Source organism: Mirounga angustirostris, unplaced genomic scaffold, assembly GCF_029215605.1.
Source record: "Mirounga angustirostris isolate CCGP_5_RB_7025 unplaced genomic scaffold, mMirAng1.0.hap1 SCAF_9, whole genome shotgun sequence".
Taxonomy (NCBI): domain Eukaryota; kingdom Metazoa; phylum Chordata; class Mammalia; order Carnivora; family Phocidae; genus Mirounga; species Mirounga angustirostris.
In genome coordinates this window covers 80,407,118-80,425,553 of record NW_026991717.1, presented here as the reverse complement: position 1 = coordinate 80,425,553, position 18,436 = coordinate 80,407,118, and the positions used below count along the sequence as shown (strand labels likewise).

At 36.6% G+C, this 18,436-nt stretch overlaps 1 protein-coding gene across 5 annotated transcripts in view; it reads right to left on the bottom strand.

The window, feature by feature from the left end:
• NUBPL (NUBP iron-sulfur cluster assembly factor, mitochondrial) overlaps positions 1 to 15,101 on the bottom strand; it is a 283,831-nt gene extending 268,730 nt beyond the window's left edge. For all 5 annotated transcript variants that reach the window (XM_064570929.1, XM_064570930.1, XM_064570928.1 and 2 more), the window contains exons 1-3: positions 14,955 to 15,101; positions 14,242 to 14,389; positions 10,148 to 10,182 (exon numbers count right to left, since the gene is read on the bottom strand). In XM_064570929.1, the coding sequence (XP_064426999.1) occupies positions 10,148 to 10,182; positions 14,242 to 14,389; positions 14,955 to 15,062 (291 nt within the window). In that variant the 5' untranslated portion in view covers positions 15,063 to 15,101. The remainder of the gene's footprint in view (positions 1 to 10,147; positions 10,183 to 14,241; positions 14,390 to 14,954) is intronic.
• Positions 15,102 to 18,436: the final 3,335 nt, after the last annotated feature.

Sequence of the window (18,436 nt, the reverse complement as noted above, 5' to 3'; positions counted from 1 at the left end):
AAAAGTTAGAATGGAAACTGAAAGGGTCAGAGAAAGAGGGAAGAATTAAGACAGAATGATGCTGTGAAAGCCAAACGAATAAATTCCCTAAGGTGTCAGCACCTGTGGTCAGCAGTATCCCATGCAGCAGAAAATCAAGTAGAATCAAGAGAAAGGGAACAAATATACTTGGCAGATAGTTGGTAACTGGGAGAGGAAATCCAACAGTATGGTGATAAGAAGTCAAATTACAGAAGTTGAGAAATAACTGAGAATTGGGTAAACTGACACAACCAGTGTAGACTACTCTCTCCAGTATGAGTATGGCTATAATGGGAAAGTATCAGAGGGCAGAAGTTTGAGGGAAAGAGTACGGGTAAAGAAGATCTGCTGTTTTATTCACTAACTCAAAAAATACACATTCATATTTTTCAGTGTGTATGAGTAAAACCAGTAGATCTATAGACCAAAAGGAAGGAATTAGTAAAGAGAAACTGAAGATAACCAAAAAGAAGAATTAATGAATCAAAGTCTTAGTAAAGGTAGGAAGTGAAGGATGAAGAGTCCATAAAGGCATTAAGTGTGATATCTCTTTCTCTGAGGCAGGAGGAGACAAGAGATCATGATGACTATATAAAGATACACTAGATAGAGGAAGAAAATAATAAATACATTACCAATGAAAGGTCCATTTTTCATGTGTAATAGAAGTGAAGAAACTGGAATGGAATAGAAGGCTTAAGAGTGGAAAAAGCCATCAGTGATAAATGGGAAAGAAAAAAGACTAGAAACAAGAATCCTCAAGTCATACAGAGATCCCTGCTCTGAATAGAAATGACAATCTCCCAGTCACTCAGGCTGTAAAATAACTAAGATGAGGACAGAGGCAGGGCTTTTTAATGCTGCATCCCCACGCTAAGCAGAGCACCTAGGAGAAGACAGGCCTTCAATAAATGGTTGATGAATGAATGAATGAACAAATCTACAGGTGAAGGAATAAGAAAAAGTAATTCATTAGAAATCTACTCATTTTTTTTCACTGATTATAAACTGATAATTCCCCATGTATGTTTGAATATGTGTAGCCATCACAATTATCAAATATTTGAAAGAAAAGTCATCAATTATTAAGAATAGCTCCATATATCCCAAAAGAAATTCTTGGTTTTAGCAAAGACTTTTGCTCTAATTGCAAATATATTTTCGGTGTCTCTTTCTCCTTGGTAAAAGTCAAAATTTATGAATTCGAATGCACTTATAAAACACACTTCTTCCCAAGAATTACCTTTGAATTGAAGAACTAAAAGAAGCAAAAAATGATAGTTTTGCCAATTGCTCCTTCTGGATCTCTTGCCCCAGTTTCCCTTTAACTTTAAAATAATTATACTTTAAACACTAATAGTGTACCTTCCTCCAAAATAGCTAACCACAATACTGAAACAAAATATTTTGTATAAGAAATGTATCTGTTACATATACCACAAAACTATGATTTTTAAAAAAAAACATTAAGAACAGGTCAATTTAATATAGTGCAATCCCCTCACAACACTGGCATTAAAGCAAAGATGGGCCCCAACCTTACGAACTTGAACTAAGTAGTATACATCAGGATTTCACATAGGTAATTGTGAGAAACACAGCTTCATCCATATTTAATCCAAATTCACATCGTAACTAATAATCCAGATTATAAGAACATGTCCAGGTTGGCATGTGGAGTACTGTGGTAGCTAATAAGAATAGCTCTTATTAGCATTTATTATGTGCCAGACACTGCTTCATGCTTTATATACATTACCTCCTTTAATACTTACAACGTTAGGAGGTAGGTACAGGTAAAAGTCATACAGTTTCCAAGAGGCAGAGCCAGAATCAAGCCCAGTTCTGTATATCAAAAAGCTATACACATAACTATTAACTACTATACATGTAACTATTAATGAAGAAAATCACAGTGTTTTAAGTGGTGGTACATAACATGTTCCAAGATCACTGAACTTTTCAAAAACCAAAACTAAATCTTGAACTAAAACTTCCTAATTTTTCCTAACATGATCACAGAAATTCAAAGGCTTAAGATAATCTTAATTATATTTAAAGAACCACTAAGTGATAACTTGTGAAGAAGAGAAGTATGTCTGGAAGGAATAAGTGTAAAGACATTATAAGATCATGGGAAAAAAATATCTTAAGATAAACATCAATGGAAAAAAAAACAAAAAACACAAACTCTTTGAAAATAATACTGCTTCATTTTCCATCTTGAAGTTTAATTCTAATGATTCATTCTAGCAATGGAAATTAAGTAAAAACCTAAAATAAGTTTTGTAAAAACAGTCAAGTAAGTAAAACATGTATCAGCTTTTATTTTGAAATATTACTTACAAAAAGCTTTTATTTAGCCACCCATACTAAAAAGTGATTTAGAACTTACTATGTATCAGTCAGTTTGCTAAGCTCTTCACATATATTATCCCATTTGAATTTTAATTATTTCATTTCCTCAGTAAAAAAAGGACCTAATTTAGCAGTGAACAAATTATAAACAACTTATCCAACACTTAGAATCTGCCACAGAAATGAAATATAAATGTATGTGTATATATATATTCACAACCACCCTTTATTTAGTATGTTCCACAGTTATTACCAACATTCACCAAGAATCTACTATATACCATCACTGGACTAAGTACTGAGGATTAAAAAAAAAGAGGAATAAGACCAAAACCACTGACCCTAAAAGGTTCACAGACTAGCATAGGAGATAAACAAGTAAACAAACTCTTCTAAAATAATATGGCAAGTGATAGTCCTTTCCTTGAAACATCATAGCAGAGAAAATAGAGAGCAGGGGTTGCCTCACAGAAGATACATGGTAAGAGTCTGAATAAAGCAGCAGCATTAAGGAATGAAATGAGAGTACACAATCTAGAGAACTTTAAGTGGTAGAAGCAGCAGGAACAGGCAACTAATTTGAAGGTGGGCAGGAACCAAATGACCCCACAGGACAAAGTTAGAGGAAAAAAAGAGTTTGGTTTTACACACACTGAGCCTGAATGCCTGCATTCAAGCGGATGTCTACAGAGACAACTAGACAGGTCTGGTACCCAGGAGAGAGATCCGGGCTGGTGATGAATTTGGAATCAAGGGTACATGAGTAGTAACTGGAGCAGGGGGAAAAATGAGATTGGCAGATAAAGAGTATAAAATGAGATGAGGGTTAAGTGGAATCACAGAATGTGCTTTTAAGAAGCAAGAAAAAAACACTGAATAGCCCACTAAGCCACAAAAAGTCCTCTCATCCCAGACCACTTCTCAAAAAACAAAACAAAACAAAACTTTGCACTTAACATACCGTGAAACCATTCTATATACTCAATTCATCAATGCAGCAAACATTTATTGTGCATTTCCAAAGTCATAAAGCACTGTGCTAGCTGCTAAGGGTAGCCAAGGATGAAGACAACACAATCTTTAATCATTAAGAATCTAGCTAAGATAGAAGCAGTTGAGCAAGTAGGTTAAGAGCACAGGATCTAGGTTGGCATTCAAATCTTGGTTCTGCCATTTACTTCCTCAGTGACCCTGGGCAAAATATTCAGCCTCCAAATACTTCTGCTTTCTATCTACAAAAGGGATCATAATAGTTATCGATTCCCATACGGTTGCTATGAAACATAAATGAGTTAAGATCCATGTCATGAGGAACAGTGCTTGACATATAATAAATGCTCAATAAATGTTAGTTATATCATTTGTTATTATAAAAATTACCAGAATAATTGCATGGGCACAATAATCATACAAAGAAATAGCGCTACTAGATTTCCCAAGATGGAAAAAGAGAGGAATTCAGGGAGCACTTCACTAAGCTGCCCCTCAGGGCAAAGCTGCTCATATAGTGTCTCTGTGTGAATTAGAATGCAGCCTGCAGGGGCACCTGGCTGGCTCTGGTACAACATGTGACTCTTGATCTTGGGGTTGTGAGTTCAAGCCCCAAGTTGGGTCTAGAGCTTACTTAAAAAATAAATAAATAAAATAAAACAAAACAAAACAAAACAAGAATGCAGCCTGCAGTTGTACAAGAAGAGGGTAGTCTGGATTTCTGTCATCACTCAACCTCCGTGACAAGCACTTTTGTGCATGATATAACCAGCACAGCCATAAATGCCAGCCTGGAAGACAGGGCATGTAAGCTAAAGAAAGGTGAAGAGAGTACTCCAGTAGAAATGTACAAGAAAGGCTGGATGCTAGCAAGAACATACAACTTCAAGTAACCCAGACTGGCCAGAGCACAAAGACCATTTAGAAGATAAGCTAAACACAAACCTATGAAGGCAGATGGAAGCCAGATGGTTGAGGATCTTGAATACCAGCAAAGGCATTCAGTAGTGATGCTAAGTAGGGGAGTGATGTAATTCCAATAGTGCTTTAGTAAGAGTAATCAGGCATTATGTACTGAATGGATCTGAGCATGAGCAGGTAATGGATTAGACCATTACAGTGGTCTGTTTGTCTGAGTTCCTCAAAGGCGGGGACCGGGTGTCTCGTTCCTTTCTGTATCCTCCAAACAAAGTGCTTAGGATAGAATAGGCACTCAATAACTGAAATATAAATGAATAAATGAGCCAAATAGTAATGTGAGCCTTAGTTAGAGTGGGAATAGTGACAATAGAAAGATACATATTGGAAGAATATCACAGAGACAGAAACAAGGGTATCTGCTGACTGATGAAATGTGGCAAGGATAGGGCAGAATCAATAAAGACTGTAAAACTGATAAATACTATGGCATTACATTACAGGTTTTGGTGAGAACCAAATACAATTATGTGCATGAAAATGCTCTATGAAAAAAAAAGAAGAGTGTTTTTCTCTAGAATAAAAGCTACTCATCCCGGAAGGATACACTACTATATTTGACCTTGAATATATCTCATCATTTTAAGACATTTATCTTCCTTTTGTGTTCACGAGATTATAAAACCTTTAAGAGTACACAATGTGTCTACTGTTATGAAGCATAATAAAACCTTAACTGTTGTCTTAATTAGCACTTTCTCACTCACAGAAGAAACGATTATTGAACCTAATCCATCTATACACCACCAAAATACACACACACACACAGATACACAGAAATATATACACACTTATATAAATACATATACACATACACAACACTGTTTTGTGAATGTAGTCTTAGGCTGTGAACTCCCACAGCACAGTTACTTTTCTTTATATTCCCAGGGTGTCTGGCAATGAGTGTTATAGGTACTCAAATATTTGTTGGACTAAAATGAACTGAACTGACAGGAATCTCACAAAGCTTATCAATGATTTCTGGTAGTCTTTATGTTTCCCTCTCCCAGTCTCAGTGCTCTTCTCACTGTTTATTAAATTTATACTGTAAAAGAATGAGATCCATGATATGGTTAAGAAGATAGAAAAAAGGGGGACACCTGGGTGGCTCAGTTGGTTAAGCACCAGACTCTTGATTTCAGCTGAGGTCATGATCTTGGCAGCCCCGCATCGGGCTCTGCGCTGGGTGTGGAGCCTGCTTAAGATTGTCTCTCTGCCCCTCCCCACACTCTGCCCCTCTCCCTCTCTAAAAAAAAAAAAAACTAAAAAAAGAAAAATCAAAAAATATGATTGTCAATATATATGACCTATGGTGTGCCAGGAAATGTTTAACAAGTGGCTCTGGGTGGGGTGGGGTGTCTGATTTTCAATATTTGCCAATTTCCATGACTTAAATACTCCCACCATGGCCTATTTCATGGTAACAACGTGATATCAACTAGTTCCCAAATTCCTGAAAATTTAACAATTGGCCCTCACAAACAAGCATAAGCCAGCTCCAACTAATCACTAGATGCAATATTCAGATGCATAGCACACATGATCTCAAACTCTGCTCTGCATTACTACCTTCCACATCCGCAAAGTAAAGTACAAAAGACAAAGAAAAGGGAAAATCCACACCCTATTCCCATAAGTCCTTTACCTCAATCTATAAAGTAGTCTTCTTTTAAACTGGGCATCCGATCCAGCCCAGAAATTCCTTTTGCCTAGGCTAGTGACATCTGAAATTTTCTGATCATGCACTCCAATCAGTAAAAAATGTTTAAAAATATATCCCCAATATATGTTAATATATTTGTTTATAAGTTACATTGTAGCTACTATATAGACTATATATACTAACATAGTACAAATTATAAAACATACACAAAAAAACATAAATTTTAAAAGATAAAAATTAATACAAATGGAAAAGAAAAACTTCCCTCCTACATCCCAATGGACTATCTTACACACACCCCTGCAGTTTACAGTCTAGTTTAGAGATTACTAAGGTCAATATCCAAAGTAAAATGAATAGCTTCCTGGTCCTGTTTCCCTTTCCTGGACCTGGATCTTCCTATTCCAGTGCTGAAAAAGGGCAAGTACCAACCATGGAAAATAAAGGAGGTAAACGTTAGCAAGGTCTTGAACAAAAATGGCCTACAGAAAAGCAAATCACAGACCTCTTTTATAATACAAACTCCACAGAATGAAGACTCCCTGGGAATGAATCACTGGAGAGGCTCCAAAGACACCATCCTAACTGGAGTTTTTAACCCCATAAAGAGACATATCCTGGCCATCCATATCAACTCAAGCAAATAGAAGGGCTGGGAGGAAACATGAGCTTCCCCTAAGGACCAAACATGTCCTCCAAATAAGTATAATATTAATAAAATCTTAAGTTGGGAAATGCAGAGTACAAAACTATGCCAGATACATATAAATCATATAGAACAGATATAGCTCTTCTTTTCTGTATGCAAGCTGTCCTCTGGCAAAGCACAGTTTAAGCCAAACATACTAGTCCTGAATCAAAAACACTAACTTTGCTTAAAAAAAAAAAAAAAAAAATCAAGAAATAAAAAACAAAAAACTCCTTATCAGGATCACAGAATACTAAAGACTTTCCTAAGGAAGATTTTACAAACATGTTTAAAAACACTTTAACGATACTAAAGGCTTCTGAAGAAATGAGCCAGGTAAAGTGTTACTGCTTTTCCTTTCTTGTTGCCAATTTCCCTGTCATACATATAAAGCACTAAAGATGAATCTGCTTTCAACCCTGCTCCCTGAAAGAAGAAAAAGAAAACAAACAAACAAACAAACACAGAAACACAAAAAAAATTTTCTGAGCTACCATTTAATCAAGATTAGCAATATTTGGGGCACCTGGGTGGCTCAGTCAGTTAAGCCTCTGCCTTCGGCTCAGGTCATGATCCCAGGGTCCCGGGATCAAGCCCCAGATCAGGCTCTCTGCTCAGCAAAAAGCTTGCTTCTCCCTCTCCCTCTGTCTTCTGCTCCACCTGCTTGTGCTCTATCAAATAAATTCAAAACACCTTAAAAAAAAAAAAAGACTAGCAATATTTAACATGAAGGAATCAACCCCTTTTTAACCATTCTTTTCCTCTTTTGATCCCTTATTATACCGTTGCTTCATACTGACTTAAGACTCAAAGCTTTGGCTGAAATGATACCAACTTAAAAGATCCCACACCTAAAAATTATCTACCTTCCCATCCACTGAATCTTCCCTGTTTCCTCCCTTCTTTAAGGAAGATGGAGTCTCTTCTCCAGGGTAACCAAGTGCCCTAATAAAAATTATTTTTAAAAATGTATTACTGGCTCTTGCTTCAATAAGGCTGCCTAAACACACGATTATCTCTCTTCTCTCCAAATTCCCATTGAAACAAGAGAAGAAATGGTTTAAAACTAAATAAAAAAACATAACCACACTAGAAAACAAAAAGGATGCCATCAGCAGACAAGAGTTTTCACAAACTCTAGATCCATGATTCTCAAACATTAGCATGCATCAAAATCATCTCTAGGGCTGGTTGGAACACAGATTCCAGCTAATATAACACTGTATGTTGAATACACTTCAGTAAAAAATTAAATCAGGGAAATCCAAATCAAAACCTCAATGAGATATCACCTCACACAAGTCAGAATGGCTAAAATTAACAAGTCAGGAAACGACAGATGCTGGCGAGGATGCGGAAAAAGGGGAACCCTCCTACACTGTTGGTGGGAATGCAAGCTGGTGCAGCCACTCTGGAAAACAGTATGGGGGTTCTTCAAAAAGTTGAAAATAGAGCTACCATATGATCCAGCAATTGCACTACTGGGTATTTACCCCAAAGATACAAATGTAGGGATCCAAAGGGGTACATGCACCCCGATGTTTATAGCAGCAATGTCCATAATAGCCAAACTATGGAAAGAGCCAAGATGTCCATCGACAGATGAATGGATAAAGAAGATGTGGTATATATATACAATGGAATATTATGCAGCCATCATGAAATCTTGCCATTTGCAATGACGTGGATGGAACTGGAGGGTGTTATGCTGAGCGAAATAAGTCAATCAGAGAAAGACATGTATCATATGACGTCACTGATATGAGGAATTCTTAATCTCAGGAAACAAACTGAGGGTTGCTGGAGTGGCGGGGGGTGGGAGGGATGGGGCGGCTGGGTGATAGACATTGGGGAGCATATGTGCTATGGTGAGCGCTGTGAATTGTGCAAGACTGTTGAATCACAGATCTGTACCTCTGAAACAAATAATACATTATATGTTAAAAAAAAAAAAAGGATGATAGCAGGAGGGGAAGAATGAAGGGGTGGGAAATCGGAGGGGGAGATGAACCATGAGACGATGGACTCTGAAAAACAAACTGAGGGTTCTAGAGGGGAGGGGGGTGGGAGGATGGGTTAGCCTGGTGATGGGTATTAAAGAGGGCACGTTCTGCATGGAGCACTGGGTGTTATACGCAAATAATGAATCATGGAACACTACATCAAAAACTAACGATGTAATGTATGCTGATTAACATAATAATTTAAAAAATAAAAAATAAATTAAATCAAATTAAAAATAGGTTGTATAAAAAACACACACACAGACTGCAGGATTCCACCTTCATGGATTCTGATTCATTAGGTTTAGGATGGGCTCAAGATTTTGTATGTCTAACAAGTTCCCAGGTGATGATGATTCTGCTGGTCTAAGGACCACATTATAAGAACCACCATGCTAAGTAAACAGAGATCATTAAAAGGAACAATTTTTTAATAAATTTTAATTAGCATCCTCAGAGAGATTCAAACAAATGATACAGCCATTGTTTTTCCAGTATTTGTAAAATAACAAAGAGTTCTAGAAACCTGGAAAACATAGAATTCCTGAATTTAAAAATAAAAATCAAAGGGCTAAATAACAACTAAAACCCAACAAAGCAGTGTGGAAAATAGCCTAAGACATCTTCCAAAACATACAGCAAAAGACAAAGAGATGGAGATTATGAGAGACAAATTAACAAGCATAAAGGGTTAATAGCTATCTAATAGGTTTCTGGAGACAGAACAAACATACCACTTAAGTAATCAAGGAAGAAATTTCAAACCTTGATACTGCCTGGCTAATTTCCAACCAGGTAAAAAATTTTGAAGTCAACAATTGGACGCGTATTTGTGACATTTCTAAACTTAAAAGACATAAAGAAAACTCTAAAAGCTTGGAGGGGAAAAACACAGGTTATTACAAAGCAATATGAATCAGACTAGCATCAGACATTTCATTAGCATGAGAGAAGAAAAAGGAATGTCCTTTACAAGGTTCAGAGATGCAATTATTTTGAACCTGGAATTCTACATCTAGTCAAATCAAATACAAAGGCAAAATAAAGACATCTTTGGAAATTTAAGAACTAAGAAAACTGAATTCCCATCCATATTTATTTCTTATTTCTACTGGGAGAAGTTATCACAGAAGTCCAAAATGGGTTTCAATGAGCTAAAATTAAGGTGTTGGCAGAATTACATATCTTTTGGAAGCTCTAAGGAAGAATCCATTTCCTTGCCTTCTCTACCTTCTAAACACTGCCTGAATTCTTTGACCCCTTCCATTTTCATCATTATCATTAGATGTACTCAGTACTTATAGCAGATTTCTTAGTTCCTTAAAGAAATGCAAGGGACTACAGCTACACTATATAGCCCCTGACAGAGTAAATGAAAAATATGCTCTTTATCATTTCCTTAAAAAACATTTTAATCAATTAATATTTTTATTAATAAACACCTACCGAATCATTCGCTGCTAGTGCAAGTGCAAGGTTCACTGTAAGAAACAAAAAAAGTAATTAAATTTAGTAACTTTCTTCTACTAAAATTCAGTTTGCCTTCTAATATTTTCAATGTAATAACCAAAGCACAGATATTTTTAATGTATCTCCTTTACTTATAAAAAACAAAGACATGGACAGAATACAGCAAGTAAGAAAGACAAAAAAGAGTAACATTCCAACATAAGCAACAGATGCCTGCCCTACAATTAACATTTTAAACGATTCATTTTTATAACCTGTTATAATTTTGTTTATTTAGTTTTTAAAAAACAATGTTACTGGTATATATAGTTCAATTATTTTCAAAAACATTTTGCCTAAAAAATATATACCTTTTAATAAATAAAAATGTATATGATCCTATTGCCTTTTAAAAATAAATGCCGATAATGCAGGAATTCCAAATACCTAACTCACAAATACCCACGTATGAAAGGCTGGACCACTCTGCAGAGGAAAGGGAAGAGGGTCAAAGGTAAGGCAATAAAACATGTTCCCAAAACTGCCTATTGCTAGAGAATCCTTCTTTATAGAAGGAAAGTAGTCCCAAAACCACCTTGAGCCCAGCAATAGAGATAATGCTACATCTGAGATGAAGAGAGGTCCGAAGGTAACAAATTTCCAAGACTGGTAAGTAGACTTTCATACTGTGAATCACATTTATTTAAGAGAACAATGTTATAAATGATGCTGAGATTATTTCCTTTAAAGTAGTTAAGAGCAGGGGCACCTGGGTGGCTCAGTCGTTAAGCATCTGCCTTCGTCTCAGGTCATGATCCCAGAGTCCTGGGATCGAGCACCGCATCAGGCTCCCTGTTCAGCGGAAGCCTGCCTCTCCCCATCCCACTGCCCTGGCTTGTGTTCTCTATCTCGCTGTCTCTCTCTGTCAAATAAATAAACAAAATCTTAAAAAAAAAGTAAATAACTAAATAAAGTAGTTTAAGAGCATAAATTTTCAAAGTAGACCTGGTTCAAATCCTAGTTCTACCACCTTCTATTATATAACCTTGAGTAAGATATTTTACCCCTAAATCTATTTTCCTCCTCTATAAAATGAGGATAATTCCTATTTCATAACTGTTGTGAGAATTAAATGAAATACTGATATAAAGTACTTAGCCTAGGACATGTCACTTGACAAATTAATTTCTATAAATTATCAAATAATTCTGAATTTCAGGTATATCATAGATTAAACCATCTAACTATTAAGCAGAAATTTTTAGAGACTACTTCATTTCAGTGTTAGGGTCTTCTCACATTTATACAATGGAATCACAGAGCATGTTTGTATTAACCATGTATCATCATTCTAACTGAAAAAAATCTCTAGCATACATATTCAAATGGGAAAAATTTTGAGATAGTTTGGAACATACATATAGTCCCAAACATGTATATGTGTGTGTGTGTGTGTATATATGAAAGAAATATAATAGCAACAGAGTCACACAAAAACAACTTATTTCTAAGACTTATGTATGCAAATAGAGCTGTCAGAAAAAAGCAAAGGCCAGTTCCTTGGAGCAGATGGTTTAATGCTAACAAAGAAAAAAAGCAAGGAAGGGGCATTTACTGAAACACCTACTATGTGTCACAACTGCATATTTTCTCATAGATTTTCCTATTTATGCTGTCACATTCCATGACAATAGATCTGCTAACCAAATACAAAAACAATGTTTTAAACAAACATTGCCTATAGACCCAACAAATTATATTGCATAAAACTCGAAGAACTTAGGGATATCATCATGAAAATATTCTCCATCTTTAACCAGTCCAAGTAATCACAGAGCATGCAAAGGAATTCCCATTACTGAAAACAAATAAATGTACTCTGAATTTTCAAAAAACAAGAAGAGGTGGATTCTACAACCAAAGACCAAAACCTTCTAAATTTTAAAAACAAAATATTAAGTAAATGGATTGTAGGCCCTTAGGAGGGAAAGTAAAAATGTGTAGCATATAGCATTAATTCATTAGGAATAATCACTGATCATTTTTTAATAATAATACAGTATCAGGGCGCCTGGGTGGCTCAGTTGGTTAAGCGACTGCCTTCGGCTCAGGTCATGATCCTGGAGTCCCGGGATCGAGTCCCACATCAGGCTCCCTGCTCAGCAGGGAGTCTGCTTCTCCCTCTGACCCTCCTCCCTCTCATGCTCTCGGTCTCTCATTCTCTCTCTCGCAAATAAATAAAATCTTAAAAAATAATAATAATAATACAGTATCAAACAGTAATACTATTATAGGTCTATTATAACTATAATACTTGGTAAATCTTATTTTCTTCAAAACATCTGAAACACTCTTCCACAATTACCTTCAGGTCAAAATGAGAAAAAAAAATTAAGCTAATAAACTATATAGCTGGATTTGTAGCTGGCTGTACAACCATAAAACTGCTATACTGGGAAATTACTAAAAATGGCTTTTTACGTGAAGAGACAAGACCTTTAGTCACAGAACTCTGTACTAGCCCTTCTTATTTCAAAATGTCATTGATTTCAATGGAACTGAAGAATTTTAAGGTACATATATCCCCCAACTTTAGGTTAACAATCTGGAAAAAAAATTGTAATTTAAAAGATCTTGTCAGTCTAGAACTACATGAAAATCGACAAATAAAATACAATAGTCATTTTTTAAAAATCTCCTGCAAAAAAGATAGACTACATAAGACCTGAATTAGCAGCCATTCCTATTGAAATGACTGAAAATTAAATACAAGGCAATAGTAAGAGTGTTTATGACTCCAGGAGCGCCTGGGTGGTGCAGTCAGTTAAGAGACAGGCTCTTGATTTTGGCTCAGGTTGTAATCTCAGGGTTGTGAGGTTGAGCCCTGAGTCGGTCTCTGCACTTAGTGCAGAGTCTGCTTGCGATTCTCTCCTTTCAGTCTGCCCCTCCTGCTCATGCTCTCTTTCTCTAAAATAAATATATCTTTAAAAAAAAAGGGGGGGGGTTTATGACTCCAAATTAATAATATAAGTTACTTCTGTTGTGCAGGATTGGAAGAAAGGAAGTCATTATCCTTTTACATTATTAACCTGGAATAAGAAATTTCTGGGGTGCCTGGGTAGCTCAGGTGGTTAGGCTCTTGATTTTGGCTTGGGTCCTGACCTCAGGGCCCTGGGATAGAGTCTGGCATCAGGCTCCATGCTCAGCAGGGAATCTGCTCGAGGATACTCTCTCTCCTTCTCCCTCTGCCCCTCCCCCTCCTCGTTTTCTTTCTCTTTCTCTCTCTCTCTCTCAAATAAATAAATAAATATTTAAAAATTTCTGAAAATTTCTTTTGAAAAATTTGGGGACTATCTGATTATTAGTCTTGGATGGTAACTCTTTTATATCTGGTGGCATGTCTCCTATGAATCTGAAAGCAGCATTTCAGTCACAATGAAATCTACAATCAATTAAAAAGAGCCACCAAAAACAAATTCTCTGCTCCAGTATTATTAATATAAAAGATATATAGATGATATTTTAAACAATTACAACAATGTTAAACCTTCACAAATTTTCAAATATTTATCAATGCTGATTTTATGAATGTTGAAAATTATATTATGGTTAAATAAAAAAGGCCACAATAACGTAAAAAGTCTCTTTGCAACTGTGTAGCTATATGTACATTGATAGACTGGAAAAGAATATCAAAGAACAAATATTTAGTGTTAAAGTTACTAAACGTTTAAAAAATAATAACAGCAACCAAATATTGAGCACTTACTATGTAGGAGACACTGGGCTAAGTGGTTAGCTTATTTAATTTACATGGCCACCCTATGAAAAAGGTTATCATCATTGCCATTTTACAGTTAAGTAAACTGAAGATCTGATGGGGAATCTGACCATCTTTTCCTCAGTTAAGGGAGTCAAAGACCTGGCTATGTACCTAGTTTTTTCAAACTGCTAATCTAAATTCCTAATCACTACCAACTCCTGACACTACGGAATTTCACAAATAACTCTTTAAAAATCAAAACTATAATTTTAATCCTGTGCACTTGCCAGTTGCCATAAATTCCTGAGATCAGAATATCTTATAATACCTGCTGTAGTAGACTTTCCAACTCCACCTTTTCCAGAAGCCACAACTATAACTTGCTTTACACCTTCTATTGGTTTCTGCTTTGGAAGTCCTCGGGACATGATTTGTGCTCTTCTTTGTTTTAGGGTCTCACTGTCAGCGCCAGATAACTTAAAAAAAAAAAAAAAAGTTTTAAAATAAGCCATCTCTATTATCATTCTGTTAAAGTAAAAATTCGGAGTTTGTAATAGGGCTTTCTTTTCTATGTTAATTCTGCTGATCTCCATTTGTTAGGTCTTTTGTACTATCTACCTACTGCTATTGATCACAGCCGTGGAAATACACTGATAAAGCTGAAATTTATCTGCCAGGATACGCAGACGTTGAAAATGGAAAGTAAATAAACTGACTCTCTACGGAGTTAAATCCTCCACCTTTCCTTCTTTTTAACCTATTTTTTAAATAAACTAACAGAGAAAACAAGGCACAAGTCACACATCCATGTTCTAGACATCTGCTTCATGTCCCTCCACGCCTCGGCCTGGTCCTTCTGGGGGCCTGCTTGGAAAGTGGGGACGTCCAGCCAACTGGGGCCTCACTTTGCCGCCGAGTGGGGGGCGGGGGGCGTTAAGGTCTGAGGCGAGTCCTCGGCAAGGTTATGCCGGGACACCTGCGGCCCTGCCGCCCCAGCATCTCCGTCCCTTCCGCCTCCCCCTGTCCAGCAGCACCACGAACCTGGCGCCGACAAACCAACACTCGGCTTCCCCCAAGCGGGACACTGGCCCGGCCACCAACCCGAAGCGATACCCCGCCAAAAATCAACAAACGCTGCCAACACCCCATAGCGCGGAACACGGCTTTAAGCCCAGCCCGGAAACCGGCGCGGCCGTCGTAGGGTGATGACGTCACGTAGTAACGCTCGGCTTCCTCTCCCTAGAGACGAGCCGCCTTTGAGTTTCTCCCGCCGGGCAACCCAACTTGTTAATGCAGTCATGTTCGTAGCCAGGTACAAATATTTCACAGAGTTTACCAAATGTTTGTGAAGCGTTTTTCACATACCTCATCCATTTGGTCCTCACAGAAATCCTCGGGTAGGTAGATAGGAGACTCTTACTAGTATCCTCTTTTCAGTGGTAAGAAATGAGACTTAAAGTTTAGAGACTTGACCGGACTGAAAAGAAGTAGGAAATGGTAGAATTTGAAAGTGACGCCAGGTTCTCAACTGCGCAGAATATGGTAACTTAAACATTCCCACTGGGGTGCCTGGGTGGCTCAGTTGGTTAAGCGACTGCCTTCGGCTCAGGTCATGATCTTGGAGTCCCGGGATCGAGTCCCACATCGGGCTCCCTGCTCAGCGGGGAGTCTGCTTCTCCCTCTGACCCTCTTCCCTCTCGTGCTTTCTGTCTCTCATTCTCTCTCTCTCTCAAATAAATAAATAAATAAAATCTTTAAAAAAAAACATTCCCACTGTTAAGGATTTTATCTTCCCCCCCACCCCGCCCGCGTGATCTACAATAATAGTGTGTATATATATATATATATTTATATATATACACACTAATAGTGTGTCTATAAATATATATATATATATATATACACAATCAGAAATAGCTAAATAAGAAAGCAGGTCTAATTAAGCAACTTTCGCTCAAGAAGAAAGTTAAGTGAGACAAAGCTTGAGGGAGAAGGTGGAATTTATTTTGGTATGAGGAATGAAGTATTCCTACATCCAAAGCAGATGAGAGCAAAGAAGTAGCTGTACAAGAGAAAGCTAGAAAGCTGATACAGAAACCCAGACCCAGCAAAAGGATCAGTTAGGGTATAGGTTGACTTACTCTCACATATTCTCCATAATATTTTCTAAGGTTGATTTTAATTTCTTTTATTTATTCTTATCTGTAGAAAATTTGTTGTATAATCATTCAGTTTGTTTTGCTCTACTCTGCTCTTTAATTTTCTTTTCTTTAATACAGGCATAACATTTCAATCTCAAATAATTCTTGTAAGGGTTAGATTTTTCCAACAAGTACATTTAATTAAATAAGCTCTGAAAAAAAAATTCAGTTCCTTGCTTTTTCTCCCCCAATCTCACATTATTGCTTCCTTTGGCTTATCACTTTCTTGTTTTGCAATATGTTTTCTCAGTTAATTTTATCAATTTTTATCTCCTCAATTTTTATAAATTATAAACCAAAACAATAGGGATAAGGAGAATGACTATCAGAATAATCCATTCACTAAACAAGAAATGCTGAATATCTGTTTCTGTCCAGGTAGCTTTTCAAGTTCTTCTAGACTTATAAAGATACATTTATTTAACAAATATTTACTGAGCAACTACTATGCACCAAATACTACCCTAATCATAGGGTTGTCAACCCTGAACCAGACAGATATAATCCCTCCATTCAAGGACTTTACCAACCAGTGTGAGAGACAGAGTAAGTTAACTGACAGTTCAGCATGGTGTAATACGCATAGGAAAAAAAGCACTGAGACATACAGAATTACAAAGAAGGGGCACCCAAATCATTCAGGGAAGGCTTCTGGATAGGGTAACATCTAAATTGAATCCTTAATGTGGGTAATGTGTAGGCATCAGCTGTGTGAACGGCTAGAGGGTTGTTGTGCAGAGGTAAGAAATGAACTGGTAAGAACTTCAAATGATCTTCAAGGCTTGCAAATAGAGTGTAAGCAGGATGGTGCAGAGAGATGAGGATGGAAGTTGGCAAAGATGAAGGGTGCATAGATCATAAAAGACTTTATATATCATTTAAAGGAATTTGGACTTTATCCTAAGGGAACCGCAGAAGGGTTTAAAGTGAGAAAATAACATAATTAGATTTGTGTTTTAGAAATACTACTGATTACCAGTAAAAAAAAATGGTTGGGAGACGTGTGACCAGAGTTAGGGAGATAGGAGGTTATTGTAGTAATTAATCCAAGAGAAATGTTTGCTTATAAAATAGATAATACCTACTTGTAGGGTTATTGCGAGGTTAAATTTAAAATAATGCATGTAGAAAATAAATAATAAAATAATGCATGTAGAATACCTATCACAAAGTACACATATTCAATAAATGTTAGCTATTGTGATGCTTATTGGTTATGTAGAGGTTTATGACATGGGCAACTAGATAAATGGCACTGACATTCTCTGAGAGATAACATAAAGGGAGGAACAAGTAATATCTATGTTTGTAGAAATCAAATCATTAATTTGATTTACCTTTCAGCAGAAGAGAATATCAGGAGAATCGTAGAGATGTCCATTATTTCTTCTCCAACAACCACTGCCACAGACACACACACACACACACACACACACATCCATGGCCCCTTCTCAAAAGAATATTCTCCCTTTGCTCCTAAGAATTTCTAAGCCATTTGACCCCATCCCATGGTCACTAATTGGGTTAAAGATTGACACACAAACAAAGTTGGACCAATTAGATTCTTTCTATATAAAACTTTAAAATAAGAGATGTTACTCAATCTTAGTTTGCATTGGAACTGGTAGGCTTAAGGGACTAATTTCTTCTTTGTGCACAGAGAAGCAGAAAAGCTAATGCCAACAGAGAAGAAAAAAGCAGACCATAAGAGATCATGTGTGCAGAGAGGGAGGGGAGAACAATTGCACTGATTCATAATAGCTTTCCAATTCCTGGTTCTAGTCCACAGTGAGGTTCAAGCTATACTTCTTATTCGTAGATCCATGAGATATACCTACAGCCATCCAATAAATTCTCTTTCTGCCTTGGCCTAATTTGGATGTGTTTCTATGTACTTATAACTATGGTAAGATACGTTTCATAATATTTATCAAGGCTTTTCCCCCTATAATTCCTTGTACCTTATACAGCCCTTCCCCATTTTGATAAACTATATGGCATCATTTTATGATACATAAAAATATTAGAGAAAAGAAATTATTTTCTTGCTTTTCAATTTTGAAAAATGGGACCTTTAAGGAGAATGGGGAAAGCTCTGGCAAAGATAATACATTTGGGAGAACAACATGATATAAAAACATGATTTCTTACTTATATAAGTTAGGATTACATTGGCTGCAAGTAGCAGAAAACTCTATCATTGTCTTAAATAAGTAGGGATATATTAGTCTCATGTGAAAAGTTCATTGGTAGCCTGTTCAGATCTGATACAGTGGCTCCACTGTGTTTTTATGTACCAAATTCATTCTTTGGTTCCATCAT